Genomic DNA, 25,928 nt, shown 5'->3' with positions numbered 1-25,928 from the left:
CGTGTTATTGTCCAGCCTGAGAGTCACTTGTGTTCCCAAGGTATATATCACCAAGTCATGTGGTTCCCTAGACTGTTCCCTACAGGGTTCTGTAACTGTCCTAACTTAGATGCATGGTTATGGCTGCTTGCCCCAGAGTAGAGAAAGATAATAAGGTCTTTGGTGGCTTCACCCCTGCTGGACATTTAACGTTTCATTGTTCATAAATGTCTATCTGTCTTGAAGTTGCTTTGCACTTCCATATAGAGCAGAAAGAACATCATTTTCCATTAGGCTGGGGCAGCTGGTGGGTAGAGATCATGGCAAGGAGTGGTATCAAGAGCATTGGAGGTAATCCAAGGACACTGAGAGCATAAAGAATGGCTACCTGGGCCAGAATTGATATCAAAGTTCAGAAGTGCCTCAGGATTAGCAGTATAATAGACATGCAGTAAGTAGCAGGGGATATTAGGGAATCAGAGATACCTACCACCCTGTGGACATCAAACAGAAGGACATTCTGCAATCCAAAACTAGTGTCAGGGGGCTAGGGAGAAAGGATGGAGCATTTGCAAACAGGAACAGGAGTCCATGTCAGAGTCATTTTATAATGGAAATAGTTTCTTGCCTATTTCTGGATATTTCTATGATCGATACCTGTGATGCAGTTGTAGTAAAACCAGTCTAGACTCCACAGGTGGAAATAGGAAATTGGCAGCAACAACACCTGGTGAACACATTCTGACAGCCCTGCAAAAACAGATTTCCAAGGTCTTATCCTTTTTCTTTGTTCTGGCTCAATCCCTGATCACCTGTGGAGAATTCAGTTTCAGGAGTCTTAAGAATAACAGCAGTAGCAATCAGTGCGATAGTGATAGGGGGATTATTTGCTTCAAAGAGACAGAATGGGTCTATCTTCTTCTTCAAACAAATCTGACCTATGTCGTTCAATTCCCAAAGAATGATTTGTCACCAAATGTCACCCAAGTTATTCTTTTTTTGAATATTGCAGATTTGCCTTACTGTAGTAATGAGGGACAGTTAAATTTTTGTCCAGTAAAATTTTATATTTTAGCGGTGATAAAATACATGGCTTATCTTCAACCATGAAGAACTTATTTCTGTTTATTTTAAAGCGTCTATCAATCCGGAAAGAGGAAGATGGAAAAGCCAAATCTGTTAAGCCTGGAGATAGCGTGAGGGAACGTATCATCAAGCGGGCAGCTCTTGAATTTGAAGACGGCATGTATGGTATCCTTTGTTCTCTGGGAATGGGAAAAGACATAGCTTTCACTTTTACCAAATTGATCAGGGTACTAGGCCTCCTGCATAGTGGTTCATCTGTATTTGTTCCATGGTAAACTTTTAAAGCAACTGATCAATTTTTATAAAATGTGGTATAAAACCCAAAGATATCAATATATATCAGATTGGAATTGTAATCTTTTTGCCTTCTTGAAACAAAATGGCAAGCAATACTTTGCTTAGCTATTTTTTAACACAGGCATACCTTGTTTTGTTGTGCTTCACTTTATTGCACTTTGCAGATACTGCGTTTTTTACAAATTGAGGATTTGAGGCAACCCTGCCTCGAGCAAGTCTATTGGTGCTGTTTTCCAACAGCACGTGCTCACTTCATGTCTCTGTGTCACATTTTGAAAATTCTAGTAATATACCAAACTTTTTCATTATTATTGTATCTGTTATGGTGATCTATGATCAGTGATCCTTTATGTACTATTGTAATTGTTTTGGGGCACGACGAACCGCACCCATAGAAGAACTTAACCAGTAAATTGTTGTGTGTGTTCTGACTGCTCCGCTGACCAGCCATGCCCCTGTCTCTCTCCATCTCCTTGGGCCTCCCTATTCCTGAGACACAACAATATTGAACTTAGGCCCGTTAATAACCCTACAGTGGCCTCTGAGTGTTCGAGTGAAAGGAAGAGTCACACATCTGTCACTTTAAATCAAAAGCTAGAAATGATTAAGCTTAGTAAGGAAGACGTGTTGAAAGCCAAGACAGGCCAAAAGCTAGGCCTCGTGTGCCAAACAGCCAAGTTGTGAATGCAAAAGAAAAGTTCTTGAAGGAAATTACAAGTGCTACTCCAGTGAACACACAAATGATAAGAAAGTGAAACAGCCTTGTTGCTGATACGAAGAAAGTTTTAGTGGCCTGGAAAGAAGATCAAACCAGCTACAACATTCCCTTAAGCCAAAGCCTAATCCAGAGCAAGGCCCTAACTAACTCTCTTCAATTCTGTGAAGGCTGAGAGAGGTAAGGAAGCTGCAGAAGAAAAGTTTGCAGCTAATGGAGGTTGATTCATGAGGTTTAAGGAAAGACGCCATCTCCATAACATAGAAGTGCAAGGTGAGGCAGCAAGTGCTGATATAGAAGGTGCAGCAAGTTATCTAGAAGATCTAGCTAAAATAAGTGATGAAGGTGACTACATTAAACAATAGATGAAACATCCTTATATTGGAAGAAGATGCCATCTAGGACTTTCTAGGACTTTCATAGCTAAAGAGGAGAAGTCAATGCCTGGCTTCAAAGCTTTAGAGGACAGGCCGACTCTGTTAGGGGCTGATGCAGCTGGTGACTTTAAGTTGAAGCCAGAGCTCATTTACCATTTTTAAAATCCTGGGGCCCTTAAGAATTATGCTAAATCTACTCTGACCGTGTTCTATAAGCGAAACAACAAAGCCTGGATGACAGCACATCTGTTTACTACATGGTTTGATGAATTTTTAAGCCCACTGTTAAGACCTACTGCTCAGAAAAAAAAGGATTCCTTTTTAAATATTACTGCTTATTGACAATGCACCTGGTCACCCAAGAGCTCTAATGGAAATGTACAAGGAGATTAATGTTGTTTTCATGCCTGCTAACAGAACATCCATTCTGCAGACCATGGATCAAGGACTAATTTTGACTTCCAAGTCTTATCATTTAAGAAATACATTTTATAAGGCTATAGCTGTCATAGATAGTGATTCCTCTGATGGATCTGGGCAAAGTAAATTGAAAACTTTCTGGAAAGGATTCACCATTCTAGATGCCATTAAGAACATTCGTGATTCATGGAGGGAGTTAAAAATATCAACATTAACAGGAGTTTGGAAGAAGTCGATTCCAACCCTCATGAATGACTTTGAGGGGTTCAAGACTTCAGTGGAGGAAATAGCTGTAGGCGTGGTGGAAGTGACAAGAAAACTAGAATTAAAAGTAGATCCTGAAGATGTGACTGAATTGCTGCAATCTCATGATAAAACTTTAATGGATGAGGAGTTGCTTCTTATGGATGAGCAAAGAAAGTGGTTTTTTGAGATGGAATCTACTCCTGATGAAGATGCTGTGAACATTGTTGAAGTGACAACAAAGGGTTTAGAATATTACATAAACTTAGTTGATTAAGCAGTGGCAGGGTTTGAGAGGATTGACCTCCAATTTTGAAAGAAGTTCTACTGCGGGTAAAACGCTATCAAACAGTATCACATGCCACAGGGAAATCTTTTGTGAAAGGAAGAGTCAATCAATGCAGTAAACTTTATTGCTGCCTTATTTTAAGAAATTGGCACAGCCACCCAACCCTGCAGCAGCCACCATCGTAATTAGTCAGCATGCATCAACATTGAGGCAAGACCCTCCAGCAGCGAAAAGATTAAGACTCACTGAAGGTTCAGATGATGGTTAGCATTTTTTTTAGCAATAAAATATTTTTTAATTTAGGTATATGTGTTGTTTTTTTTTTAGACAATGCTATTGCACACTTTATAGACTACAGTATAGTGTAAACATAATTTTTATATGCACTGAGAAGCCAAAAAATTAGTGTGACTTGCTTTATTGCGGTATTCACTTTATTGTGGTGGTCTGGAACCAGACCCTCAGTACCTCCGAGGTATGTTTGTATACAGTGCGTTTCAGTACAACTTGATATTTGGCTAGAGACTATTGAGAAAAGAGATGACCCTAGATAAGGGTTTCAAATCTCAGAAGTGCTAGTTGTAACCAGTACTGTTTACCTTCTCTAACTTCTTACATTTGCATACGAAACATAAGATCTGATTTCTTAACAATCCGCTTATTTTGCTTGGCAAAGATTCCATGAGTGAGTGCACCCTTTTATGTCTAATGTTTTACAAGATACTCAGTGTACGATTCAAATTCTGCTTTAACTACTTTAAAAAAAAAGAGGGTAGAGATAATTCAGTATAGTTAGTATTTGGATTTTGAATGTGTTTAAATACCAGTGAGTCTGCCATTTTGTGAATTCTCACTATATCGAGCATAAAACTATAAAATACAAGTAATATATGATAAGATAAATTATTTTTGAATGGTGAATACAGTGAAAGTGTATTTAAAGAACCAGGACAGAAGGAACTAGAAATGTGACAAATGTCTCCATTCTGTAAGCTTCCCCTGGTCCATGAATATCATCTTTCAGACTGTGATCTTGACTGGGAGTGTTCACCTTTCTTCCTTTCTTTTTACCTCCACTACCTCATTTTGTTTCAAGGAGCCCTGGTGGTGCAGTGGTTAAGTGCTCAACTGCTAACTGAAAGATCAGCGGTTTGAACACAACAGCCACTCTGCAGAGGAGAGACGTCACAGTCTGCTTCCATAAAGATTTATAGCCTAGAAAACCCTATGGGGGAGCAGTTCTACTGTGTCCTGTAGATGACTCAGTGACACCTAACAACTACAACAACAGTCTCATTTTTCTTTGTTTTTCAGTGTATACCTTGTGTTACTTTGGGAACTCATAGGGGAAGAGAATATAAAATTGCTTCCCTTTCCAACTCTTCTATTAGCAAGATACGAAATCAACTAAATTGACTTAGCAGGTGAAAGCTAATCACTGTGGTTTCTTCTCAAACCCAGACAGTTGGCTTGCCTTTGATAATTACACACTGAATGTATAACTCAATCTTATAATAATGGTGCTCTCCTGCTAATCCAAAGATCAGTGGTTCGAAACCACCAGCAGCTCTACAGGAGAAAAGACCTGGTGATCTGCTCCCGTAAAGATTTCAGCTTAGGAAACCTTAATGGGGCAGTTGAGTCAAAATCGACTCATGGCATGCAACGTCAACAACAGGTGTTCTTTATTCACTGATTGTCTATTGCCTGTGGAAAATAGTTGCAAGACAATTCTTGCAAATGATGTTTCCATATGATCTACTCTTTTCAACCCAAAGTTTATACTTTTCTCTCCCTGGTGTTTGACTTACTAAAAAGTATTAAAGAACTTAGAAAATTATAGAATATGATGAAAGAATTGAGGTATAAGGCTTATAATTTGGGTTGCTCTTAACTGAAAATCCCTGCTCATAATGGAATTAATATCTCAATGTGTTCTGTGCATCACTATGAGAAATCAAGTACAAATAATGGTGCACTAGATTGTGATTTGATAAAGGTGAGCCAACTAACTATTCTCATAGTCTCATAGACTTACTGTACCCACAAGAAGTGACCTGGCTCATTTTATTATCCAGGTGTTCTTTGTCGTTTATAATATGGCAGCAAATAGATTTTTTTTTTTTTTTCTGGTCATGATTTGTAATGATTTCACTGTTACTGAAATCTCATCAAAGTGTCATCATTCTTTGCACTAATTCTGGTGAGGTTTCAAGTGCACCGTGGGAGCGGACGGGTGGAGAGCCGTTACAGACAGTGTGAGACGAGGATCTCGCTGACCTGCCTCTGTTGAGAAGCAGGATTGAACCCACACCAATGCAGACAAAGTATGGTTGACTCTATTTTCACATCATAGGAAAGAAGATTCAACACCTTCCGTTAGTCCTGTGATACCTTAATAAAGCTGTGTTTTATATGATCTCAATTGTATTTGCTGAAACATAAACCTTACTTCCTGTTTCTGTCTTCAAGAAAGTTCAGTTACCAAAGAATGGCACCTGAGTGACCCCAAGGAGTAAGTACACTTTTAGGCAGTCATTTTGGTGGTGTCATAAAACTTTTTAAAAAAAATTTAAAAATAGCCTGTTTTTGGAGTGCCTGGGTGGTGCAAACAGTTAAGCACTTCACTACTAGCTGGAAAGTTGGTGGTTCAGACCCACCCGGAGGTGCAGGCCTGGTGACCTGCTTCTGAAAGGTCACAGCTTTGAAAACCCTATGGAGCAGTTCTACTCTGCACACATGGGGTTGCCATGCATCAGAATTGACTCGATGGCACCTAACAACAACAAGCCTGTTTTTAAATATTAAATCTCCATTAGTGGAAGTTTTGAATAGTAAGAATAGTTTTTAAACAAAGACAAAACCATGTTTATCAGTCATAATACATGAGTCCACACTATCGATATTTTATTCAAATGAAAATAAAATGTGTTTTACAACAAAAGTGACCTCTTTGGGAGCCTATTGAAGCCACTGTTTTGATATCTTTAGGGGAAAGCTTATCAATGTCATTGAAAAAGATATGACTAATTAGAGATAATCATTTTGAAAAATTACAAAATAGTGGCCAGAGAGTGACTGAACAATTTATTTAGTCACTATATTCAGAGCAATTGCCCTTGAAAGAAGGCATCGGTTCAGATTTATGTAAGTAGAAAGTTTATGGCACAACTTCTCTGCTTTCTGTACTCTCGACCTTAACATCTTTTTTTCCAGCTAATTTGGGCATAGGAATCCCTCTCCTGGCCAGCAATTTTATCAGTCCAAATATGACTGTTCATCTTCAAAGTGAAAATGGAGTCCTGGGTTTGGTAAGATGGAAATTAAACTTTTATTTGTTCAGTGTTAATGGAGAATGAGATATTTCATACAGTGAAATCTTTTGATCACCAAGGCAGTTGTTAGCTTAAAGTTTCCAACCTTATTTTTCTCTCTTTTCACCATCATAATAAAATATTTAACTTTTTCTGTTTAAGGGTGGTAATTCTGAACGTCTAGTTTTGTATTTTGTGCCCTAGACAGTAATTTCCTGATTATACGAGCTTTCTGACTTCCCGTTTGTCCTCCCCCCCCCCCACCGGTCCATCTGTCAGCCTGTCAGCTAGCATCTCCCCTCTCGTTGTCCGTGCTTTGGCGAGACCTCACAGTTTGCTTTTCAGCTTACTATTTCTAACTCTTCTGTGGTTGGACAAGATAAGGAATGTTGCTAACATTTCTATAATAAAAATCGCTGAGGCTGTGAATGAGAAACTGAAGAGTAAGATTTCTGCTTTAGGCCAGGGACTTTTTTTAATGGTTGATCAATTCAAAAAGTATTAGACGTTCTTTTCATTTAATTCTTAGTTTGAGGCTGTGTTATCCCAAGAGGAGTAGCATTTTCTCTTCCTCGAGATTAACCTTCCTGAGGAACTCAATGTTCTTATATATTAGGGCATACTTTTATTCAATATTATAATAAAATTTAGAAATACTTCTGCTGCCTGAATGACATTTTTTATTTAATTTTAACTGGTAGGGATTATGATTTGCCAGTTTATAATATTCTAATCTTTTATTATTCTTAGTAGAGCTTAACTGTTGATGTAATAACAGTTGTACACTTGAAAAATGCATTTCCAGTATTTAAAATATAAATAGAACAAATTATCATAGCCATATAGTTGATGCCGATTGGTTCAGGCAATAATCAAAATTAAACATTTTCAAAAACAAAAATGATATGTGTCTAGATAAAAATCAGATTCATGTTGAAGTCAAAGACTCAGATGTAAGGTATCTTAGAGGTTATGTAGGAGCCCTGGTGGCACAGTGTTTAAGAGCTCGGCTGCTAACCAAGACGGTTGGCAGTTCAAATTCACCAGCCGCTCCTTGGAAACTCTGTGGGGCAGTTCTGCTCTGTCCTATAGGGTCGCTATAAGTCAGAATCGACTTGATGGCAACTTTTCTTTTTTTTTTTGAAGAGGTTATCTAATGTGACTAACTCCTTCATTTTGCAGACAAGGAAAATAAGTTTATGAGAATTACCCATGGTCAATGTTTAAAGGAAAATTTATACAGATCTAAAACATTCCACCACTCATCTGTCAGTTTGTCATACTATTGTGGCTTGCGTGTTGCCGTGATGCTGGAACCTATGCCACTGGTATTTCAAATACCAGCAGAGTCAACCATGGTGGACAGGTTTCAGCGGAGCTTCCAGACTAAGACAGACCAGGAGGAAGGACCTGGTGATCTACTAAAAAAAATTGGCCAGTGAAAACCTTAAGAAATCAGTGGAACATTGTCTGATGCAGTGCCAGACTAGACAATGTTTTGTTCTGTTGTACATAGAATCACTATGAGTCGGAATTGACTTGACATCACCTAACAACAATAATAAAACATTAGTTGCCAATTCAATTTATTTATAGAATAAATTCTTTAGAAAGCACATAAAAAATTTCACAGCCCGTATTTCCTATACTAGCCTCATTTTTTGGTTCCACCTCGTAACTTTTTCTTTTTATTCTTAATATGTGTTATTCTATGTAACTACTGGTACCATTCAAATAATTAAAGATGTCTTATAAAATAAATTATAAAGCTAAAAAAAAAAGTAACCAAGAATAACTAGGCAAAGGGAAAATAAGGATATAAAAATTTAGATGAAACGAGAGGTAAGGTTAGAACCCCAAATTCAGATCTTTAGGTCCTGCACATCAGAAAGCTGAAACCTTACCTCTGTGACTCCTTCTAGTGAAAATAATATGACTAGTGTGTACTCATTGATATTACCAGAAAGGTTTCTGAATAACATTGGCTGCATAATAGGTACTAAGTAATTAAATTTTGATTTATTGAACTATAATTCTAATAACATTTCTTTCAAATTTAGAAAATACTTTTCTCATTTGTCCAGTCACAATTACTAGTGTGGAGAAAAACTAATCAATATGAGAAACACAGTCTTGAAACATAGGAATTATTTTTAAAAGGTCACCTTAATCTTTTGATGGTAATCTCTTAGGGTTTGGGTGGAAGCTATTTGTATTACAGTTTTAGTACGTGATTCAGCAAGAAATTTCTTTTACTAATTGAACGTGCACTTTGTTTGACAGGGTCCATATCCATTAAAAAATGAAGTTGATGCAGATCTAATCAATGCAGGTAAACTAACTTATTACAGATTTTTTTTAGTGTTTTCTTTGCTGTCAGTTTAGTTTTGTGCCAAATAATAATTAAGATTTGGGCTTGAATCTTTTTCTTTTCCTGGAGAGTGCTCCATTGTATTTTTGTTGACCAGGGGAGATGTCTTCCCAGTCCCTCTTTGCCTGGGCTGTTTACTCGAGGGCTCCTGTAACTCAGATCAGATTAACATAAAGGAAAAAATGCAGATGGCGCGTGGAGCAAGATTAATGGAAAGAGCTTTGATGGGACAATCAATTTAGGGTCCTAGCTGTAAATAGATAGCATTGTCAAATGGGATAATTGAGTCGAGTTTAAGGAAGGGATAATGTCTTACTCATCTAGTGCCGCTACAACAGAAATACCGCAAGTGGATGGCTTTAACAAGGAGAAATTTATTTCTTCACAGTAAAGTAGGCTAAAAGTCCAAATTCAGGGTGTCAGCTCCAGGGAAAGGATTTCTCGCTCTGTCAGCCTTCTCATCAATGTTCCCCTGGACTAGGAGCTTCTCCGTGCAGGGACCCCCGGTCCAAAGGACACGATCTGCTCCTGGCACTGCTCTTTTGGTGGTATGAGGTCCCCATGTCTCTCTGTTCACTTCTCTGTTTTATATCTTAAGAGATTGCCTTAGGACACAATCCAATTCTGTAGACTGAGTCCTGCTTCACTAACACAACTGCCATCCATCCTCCCTCATTAACATCATAGAGGCAGGATTTGCAGTATAAAGGAAAATCACACAGTACCAAGAATCATGGCCCAGCCAAACTGATACACACATTTTTGGGGGGACAAAATTCAATCCATGACATTCCACCCTTTGCCCCCCCAAAATCACATCCTTGCAACATGCAAAACATATTCATACCATCATATCATAGCAAAAGTCTTAACTCCAAGTCCAAAATCCAAAACTTCCTCTTCATCTGTGAAATCTAGAATACAAGTTATCTGCTTCCAAAGGTACAATGGCAGAACAGGCACACGCTAGATATTTCCATTACAAATGGGAGAAACTGGAGGAAAAGAAGGGATAACAGGCACCAAGCAAGTCAGCAGAACACATTACATTAGCCCTCAAGGCTTTGCAAATAATCCTCTGTTCTCTGAGACAATTTACACAATGGCCCTGCGCTCCAGACTCTAGGTATTGGCCACAGTCTCCAGATTCTGAGTGGAGGCCCCTTGGCCCTGGGCTTCAGCCCCACTTTCCAGGCCCACTGAACAGTAACTCTGTTCCCTGGGCTTTGGGTGCACCATTCTCCCAGTCCATCTGAGTGGCGACTCCACCCTTAGAAGCACCAGAGGCCATGGCTCCACCCTTTGAAACCCCTGAGGTCATGGCCATACCTTTTGAGACTGAGGCAGCTTGCTTCTTGCATCCCATGTCTCTTCAGCTTGTTTCTTGGTTTCTTAGCCTCTCGGCTTCTCGGGCCTCACGCCCGCATCTGCCCAGCTGGGGCAAGTGTTCAAAAGCTCTGTAGTTCCACCGGTAAGTGCCCAGAGGCGCTCCATTCCGCCAGGAAGCCTCCTGTGCACAGGCACTCAGCTCCCTCGCTCCGTGGGTCGGCTCCATTGCCACCTGGCACTGGTCTCCTGGTTCTGCTGCTGCCGGTTCTCTGCTGTTGCCACTTCTCTACTGATGCAGATTCTCTGCTGCTGCTGGTCCTCTGCTGCTGCCGCTCCTCTATCCATTCACGATTTCAAAACTGCTTTCACATTTTAGGTATCTCTTAGAGTAGTAGCACCCTACTGTCTTGGTACCAAATGTTTTAGGCTGGGTTCTCTAGAGAAGCAAAACCAGTAAAGCTTATAAGTATATGTATAGAGAGATTTATATCAAGGAAACAGCTCACGCAACTGTAGAGGCTAAGACATCCCAAGTCTGTGGATCAGGGTAGAGGCCTCCCAATTCACGGAGCCACAGAAGCTGGTGAACCCAAGGTCGGCAGGTCGGAGGGGGACTCCTGCTCACAGGCTGTGAAGGTCAGTGAATTCCAGGATCAGCAGACAAGGCCTCAGGGTTTTTCCTGATTGATGTAGCTGCAGGGGCTAGTGAACCCAAGATCAGCAGGTCAGGGAACAGGACTCTTGCTCGCAGGCTGTGAAGATCGACGAATTCCAAGATCAGCAGGTAGGCTGCTAGCTCAAGACCCAAGAACCAGAGGTGAGGCAGCAAGAGGCAGCTGCTGAGTCTGGAACAAGCCAAAAACCTTGGCAAGGTGCGCAGGCAGAAAGTAACTGGCAGAAGGCAGAGAGATGAAACTGAGGGAGCGGTGAGCTGCCATGGGCTCCACCTCCGCCAGTACCACTCAGCAGATTCCATCATGGGGGTGATCACAACATTGTACAACTGCTGAAACAGTGAGAATCATGGCCTAGCCAAGTTGACATACAATCTTAACCATCACAGTTAATTTGCAAGGGTGTGGACAGGGTTAAGGGCAATCAGGAAGGGATGGTGAAATACCATAGGGAGCTGTTATCACCTGCAGGCTAAAGGGGCAGCTGTAGGAGAGGCCACCTGACAGGAACTATGGCCTCTGGTAGAGGAACACAGCCAACTTGCAGCAATCCAGGTGGCGTGTTTCTCCACTGCTAGATCTCCCTTTTGTGCCTCCTGTTGATCAATCTCAAGTCAAAATAGGTCAGCCTTCTCAGAATGGAGGAGGGTGGAGAGTGGATCTGTATTGCAGAATAAGAAAAGATCCAACACACTGGGGTGTTTTTGTCATAGGTGATACTTATACTCCTCTAGTCTTCACTGGAGTGGGAGAACATCCTCCAAAGGGTACAAGATGCTTAAGTATGTATGTCTCTGCCGCTCAGTACAGTCCAGTGATGTAAGCAATGCAGAGTTTGTTTGAATTGTGGACTTAGTCTTGTCTTCTCTTGTTCCTGCATTCCTCTGCTTTAGTTTTTATTAGACATATTTCTGACTGGGACATAGAGTCACATCTATTAGCAGCTGAGAGGAGGAAGAACAGGCCAGGCCTTCTGGCCATCGTCACTGCCTGTGCTTGAGGCAGTGATGCTGCCCACGTTTGGGCTGTAAATTCTCCTTGGAATGGGGCTGCCCATAAGGTGATAATTTTTATGTTCTAGCATGATTTTCTGCACCATTTTCTCTTACTGCTATTCACTCTACCCCCACAAAAGAATTATTCTTCAAATTTAAAAATAGTATGTGTATATCTCAGAAGAAAAGTAATATGAGCTGAACATAAAGGCCAACTGCCAAGTAGAATTGGTGTTTGCTACTTAGGATTTTGGGAAATAAAGCAGCTTCTGGTTGAATAGTTGAATTAGTTAACTCAACTCTGAAAGGCCCACTGTGATAAAGCAATAACATCTAACCAAGGCTGTAATTTAATTGTACTGTACCCTTTAGCAATAGTTCGTTGATGTGTGAAAATATTTGCTGCTTGATTTAATTAATTTATGATGTTAGTGAGTTATTTGCAAAATGAATAACTCCACTTTCTAGATTTCAAGCTTGAGTTCATAAACCCACTTTCCTTGGAAAAGTAGTCAATCTTTTCAGTGACTATTAAACAGGCATTTCTGATTCCCTTGAAGTTAAAAGTGGCTCAGTCTTAATGAAGCCACCAGTGTTACATTTCAACCTCTGAAAAGCCGCATATAATCTTAAACTAATTTGTAAAACAAGAATTCATTTTTTATGGGAGACAAAGTTGCAGATCACTTTAATAATATCCCAACTCATCAAAGTCTTAGTGATTTTCGGCCCTTTTAATTATGGAGCTTTCCATATTAGATGGGAAATACTTTGAACCAGAGAATACAGAATATAAATTGGTGCTTTCCTCAACTCCCAAAATTACCTGGAAATTACCTGGAAGATCAGTCCATTGTTTGTGTTAATTAGAAAAGATTTGTATGCAAGTCACTTTGAATGAACACAAGAGTTATGTTTCTGGGTATAATCAGTATATTAAAAATTTTAAAAAATAATGGAATTATTTCTAAGGGTTTCTTCTTCTAAATAATAGTCTCACATGGTTCCATAAAAAAGAATTACCATTCATATAGCACTATATGGCATACGGCATACTTTTTCACAAGTATCACACCATTTCAGCTTTGAAAGACACGCATTATACAGATTGGGAAACCGAGGCACAGAAAGGTGAAGTGCTGTACTCAAGATCACATTGCTAGAGACTGAAGTCACACAGTCTTCTGCTCCTGGCCCATGGGCTTTTTTCTTTATACATTAAGCTACCCCTCTTGATAACATGACTTTTACAGATGTGTAGAAGGTGGGGCTTAGAACATTTCAGAGGTTCTATGAAGATCTGGGCTTCAACATGAAGTAGTTCAATGCAACTGTGAAGTCTCTGCTTTAGCTTTCATATTAATATGCATTTTGCATTCTTTATTTCTTAATATTGTTTGCTTATTTTATCATACAACTAATGCTTTAAAAGACTTACCCTTGATTAAACTGCTTTAGAAAGAACTACCATGTTAATCTTGTGGCTTATAAATATCCCTGGCCCTTGCCCTGTGGTTGTCACTGGGCAGAGGGAGTGATTTTGCACCCCAGTAGGGGACATTTGGCAATGTCTGAAGACATTTTTGATTGTCACAGTTGGGGGAGTGCTGCTGGCATTTAGTGAATAGAGGCCAGAGATGCTGCTGAACATCCTACAATAACCAGAACAGCACCCCACAACAAAGAAGTATCTATCTAGCCACAGATGTCAGTAGGGCTGAGGACAAGAAACCCTGCTCTAGAGGTGTATGTACCACAGGCACAGGCCTGTAGATGAATGTGCAAATAGCACAGCATTTAAGATCTATCTAGTGGTTGCCGCCTACCTTTCCAGCTTTATCGTATACTAAACCCTACAAGGATGCCTTTGTCTACCCACACTAGACCACTAGGTGTATTCTGATCATGACACATACTTTCCTTTCTCCATGCCTTTGCTCTTACTGTGCTTTCCCCCAGCTTTGTATTCTGCCTCCTTCCTCTTTTATCCCCATGTCCCCACCAGGAATTACCTATTGAAAATGCATCATACCTCTTCTTCAAGTCCCAGCTTATTTGCCTTCTCCAAATCCTTCTGTAACTCAGACATGTCCTCCCCTGAAACTACCACACGTATAATGTCTCTCTAAAAACATACCACATTTTCCCTTGTAGTTATTTGTGTATATTTATCTCTCTTGCCAGATAGCTCCTTTTGCTGAGAGCAGTGGTTCTCAAAGTGTGGTCCCTAGACTCACAGCATCAGCGTCACCTGGGGACTGCATTTTTATAAGCCCTCCATGTGATTCTGATGGCTGCTAACTTTTGAAAACCACTAGTTTAGGCCAACGGTGTTTTGTACGTAGCACATAGTAGATATTTATTTGATACCCAGAGAATGCCCTATTAAGTCATGAGCCAAGAACTTGGTAACTATGAAGTTTAGTAATTCTTTTGTCCAAACATCATGAAAGGGTTTAGAAAAACACATCGAAAAGTTGGAGAAGACAAAAATCAATCAAATAATCAAATAAGAAAGCCCTCTTTATGTGACATTGATTATAGTTACATGACTTTTCATGACCAGATTTGGGTATTGTATTTGAAAAACATGAACTCCAACTTAGGATGTTTATTTTTGCTTCAATATTGTTTTAAAATGCTGAAAATTAACTTTTCTTCAGAAGAATGTAATTTACAAGATACCAGAATGCACTAGCAGGGGCCTGGCAATAACTTTTTTTCATGAGAGTTGTTTTCTGGGCTCTTGAATAAAATTTTGCTTCATAAATTACATGGAGGAGAGCAGAAGCTCTATCCATTAATCTCAAAGTTTCCTATAAAATGGTAAATGGCCTGGTGGGGCAGTGGTTAAGAACAGGGCTGCTAACCAAAAGGTCGGCAGTTTGAATCCACCAGCTACTCCTTGGAAACCCTATGGGACAGTTCTCTTCTGCCCTATAGGGTTGCTATGAGTTGGAATTGACTCGATGGCAGCAGGTTTGGTTTTTGGTTTTGTATGATGTACCGTCAACTAGTGGAGATTTCCCTTTGGAAGGCATTGTGATTTAGCACTTACAGAACAAACAATTGTGATTTTTATGTTTCTCTCTCTCTTTTTTGTCCTACAAACTTTTCTTCCTTGACCCTCCACTTTGCAGGATTGGAGGATCTGAATTTGCTGGACATAGAAGAAGTTGTGTTAAGCAGATATTTAGTTGTGTTATGCCTTTCCTAAAACCTAGAGCTCATGTGCTGGCTGCATAACCCCAGCATATCAGTCAATCCTGTGGCATTCATCCCTAAAGTGGCATTGGCATTGTTGCTTTTATAAGTAGGTTTGGAGAGAGGAATAATAATAATGACAACAATTAAAGCTAACATTTATGAAGCCCTTCCTATGTGCCAGTCACTAAAGTAAGGACTTTACATAATTATCTCATTTAATCCTTCAAATTTTACGTGTTGTCTGAAAGTGACCATATCGGAAAGTATTTTCCAAAGCCATTTAGCTTTATGGTACTTTGAAAGATGTGAAAATGTTCCCATCATTTATAATCATACTCCTGTGGAGAATAAATATTTCAGCATGATATAGATAGGCTTATTCTTTCTTCACACATTCTCAAATGGAGGGATGCTGATGGGCAAGGTAGCTTTCAGGAAGGACTTGAGAAGCTGAGGGGATAGTTATGTTGCACAGCTAGGAGTGGAGACTTGAGAAGCTGAGGGATAGCTATGTCGCACAGCTAGGAGTGGGTGGACCGCTCCGATCCTGTTGTACCCTGGAGCTTTTCCCTCTTCCAGTCTCATGCTTGAAATCACAGCTTTCCTTCCCCTCCTTTTTGTTCGTCCCATTACACTAGGGCAGTGTTTGGATCGTTCTCAGATTTATCTTTGCCAGAGTGACGTGAGCATTTTTCTGGCTGAGATGAAGCTGCCTTCAGGCTCTTGTAGCTCCTGAACAAACAGGAAATAGATCACAAGAAGGAAGCAGCTCAGATATGCATCAGGTGATGCTAGTTGTGTGCGGACAGGTTGCCCTCAAAGGTCTTTTCCAGGTCTGAACTTTTACTCTCAGATGTAAGAGGACGCCTTGGAAGTTAACACTAAATATATTGACCAGTATTAATATGTTTTGCCTGATTTCATCAAAATTCCATGGTTTATAATATGGTCTTATAGGAAAAGGAAGAAAGGTGAGGGGCAGAGAGAGAAAGAGATAGAGAAGAGGGAGGGAGAGAACGGGAAAAGAGAGAGAAAGATTAAAAGAAGAGGGCTCAGTTCTAATTATGTTAGAAGTAGACGTGTCCTCTATTCACTGATTTTTAAAAATATCTGAGGGGGCATCTCCTGTGTCATTCCCTTCCAAATTGCATTTCTTCTTATGATCATGTTTATTTTGCTATCTTTTTGCCCCAGTGGCTTACAGTAGCACTGGATTCTGACAGGTGTCATCCCAGGAACTCCTTTCTTCCTCACTCCTATTAACATTTTAGCAGTGTCTTGTGAAGGGAGTAGGGGTGGTGTTCCCCTGGGTATAGACAGTAGAGGTGGACATTTTGTGTAGATAATTTCAAAACAGTAATAAAATCAAAAGTTGGTCATTTTTTATTATTACATTGTGAGGACAGTTGTAAACAATGTCAGTGACATCTCTTCACGGGATCAGATGGTTCCCACTGTGTCCCCAGTACCTTTTCATTCTTCCTGTGCCACTGCATTTGGGTAAAGAAGACTTAGTTCTTTAAGAAACAGAGAAGAGGGTACAGACCTCTCTTTACTATGATACTCTTAAAAATCTAATAGTGTTTTCTTTTCCTCTCTTTCTTTTGTGTGTGTGTGTGTGTTTAGGCAAGGAAACAGTTACTGTTCTTCCAGGAGCCTCTTATTTCTCCAGCGATGAATCATTTGCAATGATTAGAGGGTATGTAATAACTGGGCCCCTCATGTTTCACATGGTGTGGAATGAGCTGAGTCATCCCCTGAGTGAGTTAGCAAGGCCCTGGAACACAGCACGTCCCCCAGCCATAAAACTATCATGCGTCTGTTTGGCTGCAACAGTATGTGAAATTATTCAAACTGAGTGTTGGGAATTGAAGTCTCCAGCCTGCTATTATTAAAACAGCCCCCAAAATGGCGTATGTATCTGCGTGTGTCAACTATATTGAAGTAAACATTGCTAAGTGTCTTTCTGAGGATCAAACACTTTCTTCAAACTGTATGTTCACTTTCTAGCTTGCCTTTAAATCAACTTGTATCCCTTCCTCCACTGAGGGAAACAAATTCATTATATACACCTGTTTTTAATTTGGTTTTGGATCCAATATAGAGCATAATTTTTAAAGAACTCTTAATGTGTTAATAATAAGTGTGAGCTTAGAGCTGATCTATTTGGAAATCATTTGTGGGGTAGGGGAAAGCAGATGTATTTGGGGGGCATAGAATCACTTACTAATTTTAATGATGATTTTCAGCAAAAGATACATAAAACTTGTAAAATTTGCTTCATAGCTCCCCTTTTCTCTTCTCAGGGGACATGTTGATCTAACAATGCTAGGAGCAATGCAGGTTTCCAGATATGGTGACCTGGCTAACTGGATGATACCTGTAAGTAGCAATTTTTAATTTTGGATTATGCTTGGGTCAGAATAATTATTTTTTAAATTATTAAGAAAAATCCTGTCAAATTGATATGAGAGCATAAGATAACTATTGAAAAAGTGAAGAAATATTTTAATGTGTATTTCTTATGTGAATCAAATTTTAATTAAGCAATTACTGAGAGATATTTACCAGTTTTACTCCATTGTTGGGGCAAAAAATAGGCAAGGTCAGGGCCAAAACACCATTTCCTTAGAAAAACAGAGTTGGGGAAGATAAAAAAATACATTTAGGAGATGGTTTAATTATACCCTGATAAAAGGTAGGAAATGCAAATATTTATCGTCTAGAAAGAACAATTAAGAAGATAACTAATTTTATGTTAATTCTATTAATTCTTTATTCATAGTGATTAAAATCCAGTTTTGATCGGTCATATGATGCCAGAAGTAATGCATCACATTGTCTTCCATTATGGAATGCAAAACCTATGACTTTTTTTTTTTCTTATTGAATGACTTTATTTTTAAATGATTATCAAGTGGCATGTATCACTTCTGAATAGAAGCTGTAAGAGCCAGAGTGGTGTTCACTGATTCTTTAGTTCAGGCACAAGACCAGCAATGTCCCAGATAGAGACTTTTGTAGGTCCAGAGTAAAGACAAAGTGAAGTAGAGCTGCAGGTAACCCGAATTGTTGTTGATGTAAGGAAAAAAATAAACTAAAAATTCACCCCAAGCAGCAAACAAACACTCCTTTCCCAATGGGTTTCCCAATCTCTAGGCCTCAAGCTTAACCTATTAAAAAAGCATATGGAATGTGGAATCTTGTCAGCTTTTGTGATTGAAATACTGTAGCATTACCTTAAATATCCTTTTATTTCTGAGATAACTTTAACAAAAATTTAAGGCTTAAACTCTCTCTCTGTTAGATATCCATATTCTTAAAGTTTTCAGTTTTAACTGCTTCAAATAATTGTGCCCACTGCCATCCCGTGGTCCCCACTGCTATGTCATTTCAACTACAACCAGGTAGGTTAACAAAGAGGATTATATGTTCACCATGGAATGAAATGTATGGAGAAAACCCTCTAAAAAACAAAGATCTTTTCCCCTCCCCCTACAGGTTATATTCTTTATTTTATGAACCACTCTGTTATTTAGCTGGAAGATAACCTCAGGGGATAGTTTTGGTTTCAAGGTTTAAAGAGTATCTCAGGGTAATAGTCTCTGGGAGTCCTATAGTCTCAAATGGTCCAGTAATTCTGGACTTTTTAAGAATTTGAGTTCTGCTCCACATTTTTCTCCCATTCTATCAGGATCCATCTAATGAGGCCCTGATTAGAACAGTCAGGGTAGAATCAGTGGCTCGTGTAAGCTATTAGCCCTGTAGACAAGTCATCTCTGAATCTTTGGTTTCCTTCTTTCTCTTTTGCTCCAGATAGGTAGAGATCAATAGTTGTATCTTTGATGGCTGATTACAACCTTTTATGTCTCCAAACACTATTCACAAAGCTAAGATGTAGACCATAAACTTTATAAACTATATTATGCCAGTTGACTGAGTTGTCCCGTGAGACTATGGTCCTAAGCCTTCAATCCCAGAGAACCAAATTCACAAGTTGTTTGGTTATGTCTAAGAGGTATCTGTAACTGTGACCCCTATGTGGTTAATTTTATATATATGAATATATATGCATGCACACACATACCTGAATATATATATACTGTAGTGGTTAAGTGCTACGGCTGCTAACCAAAAGGTTGGCAGTTCGAAACTACCAGGTGCTCCTTGGAAACTCTATGGGGCAGATCTAGTCTGTCCCGTAGGGTCTCTATGAGTCAGAATCAACTTGACGGCAGTGAGTTTGGTTTGGTTTATATGTGTATACCACCACTTGTCTGGCGGTTTGGCTTACTAGGGTGTATTGTGTGTTGCTACGATGCTGGAAGTTATACCACTGGTATTTCAAATGCCAGCAGGGTCAACCACCGTAGACAGGTTTCAGCAGAGCTTCCAGACTAAGACAGACTAGGAAGGGGCCGACTGCGGAACAAACCATCAATTGTTCAATGCAAGTTCAAGATGAAGCTGAAGAAAATTAAGACAAGTCCATGAGAGCCAAAGTATGACCTTGAGTATATTCTACCTGAATTTAGCGACTATCTCAAGAATAGATTTGACACATTTAACTTTAATGACTGAAGACCAGACGAGTTGTGGAATGACATCAGGGACATCATGCATAGAGAAAGCAAAAGATCATTAAAAAGAAAGAAAAGACCAAAACGGATGTCAGAAGAGACTGTAAAACTTGGTCTTGAACACAGAGTAGCTAAAGCGAAAGGAAGAAATGATGAAGTAAAAGAGCTGAACAGAAGATTTCAAACGACGACTCGAGAAGACAAAGTAAACTATTATAAGGAAATGTGCAAAGACCTGGAGTTGGAAAACCAAAAGGGAAGAACACAGCTGGCATTTCTCAAGCTGAAAGAACTGAAGAAATAATTCAAGCCTCTAGTTGCAATATTAAAGGATTCTGTAGGCAAAATGTTGATGTGTTACACCTCAACATAAAGAAAACAAAAATCCTCACAACTGTACCAATAAGCAACATCATGATAAATGGAGAAAAGATTGAAGTTGTCACAGATTTCGTTTTACTTGGATCCACAATCAACACCCATGGAAGCAGCAGTCAAGAAATCAAAAGATCCATTGAATTGGGCAAGTCTACTGCAAAAGACCTCTTCAAAGTGTTAAAAGGCAAAGATGTCACCTTGAAGACTAAGGTGCACCTGACCCAACCTACGGTGTTTTCAATCACTTCATATGCATGCGAAAGCCAGACAGTGGTATAAGGAAGACCAAAGAAGAATAGACACCTCTGAATTATGGTGTTAGTGGAGAATATTGAATATATACCATGGATTGCCAAAAGAGCAAGCAAATCTGTCTTGGGAGAAGTACAGCCAGAATGCTCCTTAGAAGCAAGGATGGTGAGACTTTGTCTCACATACTTTGGACATGTTATCAGGAGGAATCAGTCCCTGGAGAAGGACATCATGCTTGGTAAAACAGAGGATCAGCAAAAACGAGAAAGACCCTCGACGAGATGGATTGACATAGTGGCTGCAACAATGGTCTCCAGCATAACAACGATCGTGAGGATGGCTCAGGACCAGCAGTGTTTTGTTCTGTTGTACTTAGGGTCACTATGACTTGGAACCGACTCGACGGCACCTAAGGACAACTTTGTTGCAAATTATATATGTCTTATCCTTACCAAAAGTCTTTTTCTTGTGTGTATTTCTTAATGGCATCATTTAGCTTCTTCAACCTGTGATGTTTAAACATGCTTGTGAAATGCTAACAGTTTTCATTTAATAATGACGTGCATCAAGGAAGAAGCCTTTAGAATTAGCTTTGGAGAAAGGACTGTAATCAGTATCTTAATTCATGAGTGTGGTTCATTATATTCTATGTTGTTGCTTTCTGATTATGTGCATGGAAACAGTGTCCATGATTATGAGCTCATATGTGAGTGAACCCTATTTTGGCTAGTAACTCAGGTTATTCTTATGTGTGTGTTTAAGGAATTGCATTGTTTCTCTGTAGCACCAACTAAAAGCAATTTGGTTAAATAATTGAGGCTGGTGTTCTATGATTTGACAATGTTTTTGAAATCTCTCAGATTTTGCTCTAATAATTTTTTGAGGAAGGTTGTTTAATATAGTTGATAAAGTGTTTCAGAGTGCATTAGTTTAGCTCTTTTGGTTTAATATCTTCTGATGTTATTTTGAAGTTTCAGTAATAATTAACGACAACCACCCACTGCTGTCGAGTCAGTTCTGACTCATAGTAACCCTATAGGACAGGGTAGAACTGCCCCATAGGATTCCCCAGGCTGTAAATCTTTACACAGGCAGACTACCACATCTCTCTCCTGTGGAGCAGCTGGTGGGTTCGAAACCATGGACCTTTCGGTTAGCAGCCAAGCGTTTAACCACTGTGCCATCAGGTTACCCATAATAATTATAGCACTGGTTAAATTTGTTTGCATGTTGGAATCACTTGGGAAGGTTTAAAAAATACTGATGCCTGGATCCCACCCCCAGAGATTCCAATCTTTTAGTTCATCACTCGGATTTTTTAAAGCTCCCTAGATGATCCCAGCATTCAACCAAGTGTACTGAAGATTGATCATAATTCATATTTAAAATATAAGGGAAAATACCTTTGACCCATTAATAGTACGAACCCTTAACAAATTATGAATTACATCACTATTTCAATTATAAAAATATTGGTCATTCTAAGTTAGCCTTTGGCATAGAAGTTAGCATCTTTTGGGAGCTTTAAAGAAATTGGGGAGGATCACTGAGGATCAGCAAGTCAGAGTGACAGTTTATGGAAATGATTATTTGTGTAGGAAATCAGAATGTATTTGTATTTTTAAATTTTAGGAAAAGGCCATACAGGGTAGTAAAAGGAGCATAGAAAACCAAGCCTGGAGGTTTCCTTCTGGTTCTACTAGTAATCAGGGTTATGACCTTGAATATATCACTTAAACTCTTTGTGTTAAAGTGTCCTCATCTGTAAAATGAGGACTAGATCATCTCAGGGGTCCCTTCTGGGTCTCATCATGGTTAAAAACAAGGGCCCTGTAGTGAGACAGACCTAGATTGAATTTTTGTCACTTGCTAGCAGTGTGACCTTAGGCAGTTGGCTACTTTTGCTCGTCTGTAAAATAGGAGTAATATGCTAGTACCTACTTTATAGGACTATTTATAATGGATTAAAATAGGTAACGCATGAAGTACATAATACAGAGCTTAACCTATGTTGTTGTTGTTAGGTAACATCTAGTTGGTTCCAACTCATAACGACCCTATGTACCACAGAATGAAACACTGCCCCGTCCTGTGCCACACTCACATTGATTGTTATGCTTGAGCCCATTGTTGCAGCCACTGTGTCAGTCCATCTCATTGAGGGTCTTCCTCTTTTTCACTAACTCTCTACTTTACCAAGCATGATATCCTTCTCTAGGGACTGATCCCTCCTGATAACATGTCCAAAGTATTTAAGACGCAATCTTGCCTTCCTTGCTTCTAAGGAGCATTCTGGTTGTACTTCTTCCAAGACAAATTTGTTCATTCTTTTGACAGTCCATGGTATAGTCAATATTCTTCACCAAAACCACAATTCAAAGGTGCCAGTGCTTCTTAGATCTTCCTTATTCATTGTCCAGCTTTCACATGCCTATGACGCGATTGAGAATACCAGGGCTTGGGTCAGGTGCACCTTAGCCTTCAAGGTGACATCTTTGCTTTTCAACACTTTAAAGAGGTCTTTTGCAGCAGACTTGCCCAATTCAGTTGGTCGTTTGATTTCTTGACTGCTGCTTCCATGGGTGTTGATTGTGGATTCAAGTAAAATGAAATCTGTGACAACTTCAATCTTTTCTCCATTTGTCATGATGTTGCTTATAGGTACAGTTGTGAGGATTTTTGTTTTCTTTATGTTGAGGTGTAATCCATACTGAAGGCTGTGGTCTTGGATCTTTATCAGTAAGTGCTTCAAGTCCTCTTCACTTTCAGCAAGCAAGGTTGTGTCATCTGCATAACACAGATTGTTAATGAGTCTTCCTCCAGTCCTGATGCCCTGTTCTTCTCCATATAGTCCAGCTTCTCGGATTATTTGCTCAGCATACCAACTGAATAGGTATGGTGAAAAGATACAACCCTGTTGCACACATTTCCTGACTTTAAACCACGAAGTATCGCCTTGATCTGTTCGAACAACTGCCTCTTTATGTTCCTCATGAGCACAATAAAGTGTTCTGGAATTTCAGTTCTTCGCAATGTTATCCATAATTTGTTATGATCTGCACAGTCAAATATCTTTGCATAGTCAATAAAACACAGTAAACATCTTTCTGGTATTCTCTGCTTTCGGCCAAGATACATCTGACGTCAGCAATGATATCCCTGGTTCCACGTCCTCTTCTTAATCTGGCATGGATTTCTGGCAGTTCCCCTGCAATATACTTCTGCAGCTGCTTTTGAATGATCTTCAGCAAAATTTTACTTGAGTGTGATATTAATGATATTGTTCAATAATTTCCACATTCAGTTGGATCACCTTTCTTGGGAATAGGCATAAATATGGATCCCTTCTAGTCAGTTGGCCAGGTAGCTGTCTTCCAAATTTCTTAGCATAGACGAGTGAGCACTTCCAGCACTACATCCGTTTGTTGACACATCTCAGTTGATATTCCATCAATTCCTGAAACCTTGTTTTTCGCCAGGGCCTTCAGTGTAGCTTGGGCTTCTTCCTTCAGTACCATCAATTCCTGATCATATGCCACCTCTTGAAATGGTTGAACATCAACCAGTTCTTTTTGGTATAATGACTCTGTGTATTCCTTCCATCTTCTTTTGATGCTTCCTGTGTCGTTTAATGTTTTCCCCATAGAATACTTGACTGTTGCAACTTGAGGCTTGAATTTTTCCTTCAGTTCTTTCAGCTTGAGAAATGCTGAGCATGTTCTTTCCTTTTGGTTTTCTATTTCCAACTCTTTGCACATTTCATTATAATACTTTACTTAGTCTTCTCGAGTTGCCCTTTGAAATCTTCTGTTCACCTCTTTGACTTCATCACTTCTTCAGTTCGCTTTAACTACTCTATGTTCAAGAGCAAGTTTCAGAGTCTCTTCTGACATCCATTTTGGTCTTTTCTTTCTTTCCTGTCTTTTTAAAGACCTTTTGCTTTCTTCATGTATGATGTCATTGATGTCACACCACATATCGTCTGGTCTTCAGTCAGTCATTAGTGTTCATTCAGTGCATCACATCTATTCTTGAGATGGTCTCTATATTCAGGTGGGATATACTCAGGGTTGTACTTTCTCTTTCGTGGATTTGTTTTAATTTTTTTCAGCTTCAGCTTGAACTTGCATAAGAGCAGTTGATGGTCTGTTCTGCAGTTGGCCCCTGGCCTTGTTCTGACTGATGATATTGAGCTTTTCCATCGTCTCTTGCTAAATAAATGGGTCATTATTTTGATAAGATAAGAAGGAGAAGTTGGGGATAGCTGGCAGAGAAAGGAATAGCATTAGTTAATGTGAACAGAAGCAATAGAGTTTAAATATTCCTATTTCTTACTGCAAGAAACTAAAAGAGACCTGCCTAAGCGGAAAAATATACCTTGCTCATGGATAGGTAGACTCAACATAGTGAAAATGTCAATTCTACCCAAAGCAATCTACAGATACAATGCAATCCTGATCCAGATTCCACCAACATTTTTTAATGAGATGGAGAAACTAATCACCAACTTCATGTGGAAAGGGAAAAGGCCCCAAATAAATAAAGCATTACTCAAGAAGAAGAACAAAGTGGGAGGCCTTACACTACCTGATTTTAGGACCTATTATACTGCCACGATAGTCAAAACAGCCTGGTACTGGTACAACAACAGATACATAGACCAATGGAACAGAATTGAGAATCCAGATATAAGCTCATCCACCTGTGAGCAGCTAGTATTTGACAAAGGACCAAAGTCCGTTAATTGGGGAAAAGACAGTTTCTTTAACAAATGGTGCTGGCATAACTGGATATCTATATGCAAAAAACTGAAACATGACCCATACCTCACACCATGTACAAAAACTAACTCAAAATGGAGCAAAGAGTTAAATATAAAATTGAAAACAATAAAGATTATGGAAGAAAGAATAGGGACAACACTAGGAGCCCTAATACATGGCATAAACACAATACGAACCATAAGTAACAATGCACAAGCACCAGAAGAGAGACTACATATATGGGAGCTCCTAAAAATCAAACACTTAACGCTCATCAAAAGACTTCACCAAAAGTGAAAAGACAACCTACAGACTGGGAAAAAATTTTGGGCTATGATAAATCCGATCAGCATCTAATCTCTAAAATCTACAAGACACTACAAAACCTCAACAACAACAACAACAAAGAAAAAGACAAATACCTGATTAAAAAATGGGCAAAGGATATGAACAGGCACTTCACCAAAGAAGATATTAAGGCAGCTAACAGACACATGAAGAAATGTTCACGATCATTAGCCATTAGAGAAATGTAGATCAAAACTACAATGAGATATCATCTCACCCCATCAAGGCTAGCATTAATCCAAAAAACACAATAAATGCTGGAGAGGTTGTGGAGAGACTGGGACACTTCTACACTGTTGGTGGGAATGTAA

The 25,928-nt window shown here is 39.3% G+C and overlaps 1 protein-coding gene across 2 annotated transcripts in view; it reads left to right on the top strand.

Annotated features, from left to right (window-relative positions):
* OXCT1 (3-oxoacid CoA-transferase 1) overlaps positions 1–25,928 on the top strand; it is a 186,345-nt gene that overhangs the window by 85,168 nt on the left and 75,249 nt on the right. For both annotated transcript variants that reach the window (XM_004388439.2, XM_023742498.1), the window contains 5 exons: positions 1,116–1,230; positions 6,623–6,717; positions 9,004–9,052; positions 16,923–16,995; positions 17,603–17,678. In XM_004388439.2, coding sequence (XP_004388496.1) covers positions 1,116–1,230; positions 6,623–6,717; positions 9,004–9,052; positions 16,923–16,995; positions 17,603–17,678 — 408 coding nt within the window. The remainder of the gene's footprint in view (positions 1–1,115; positions 1,231–6,622; positions 6,718–9,003; positions 9,053–16,922; positions 16,996–17,602; positions 17,679–25,928) is intronic.

The sequence above is a fragment of the Trichechus manatus genome, unplaced genomic scaffold, assembly GCF_000243295.1.
Source record: "Trichechus manatus latirostris isolate Lorelei unplaced genomic scaffold, TriManLat1.0 scaffold00212, whole genome shotgun sequence".
NCBI lineage: Eukaryota > Metazoa > Chordata > Mammalia > Sirenia > Trichechidae > Trichechus > Trichechus manatus.
The sequence above is the reverse complement of the archived record's forward strand: the minus strand, read 5'-3'. Positions and strand labels throughout refer to the sequence as shown.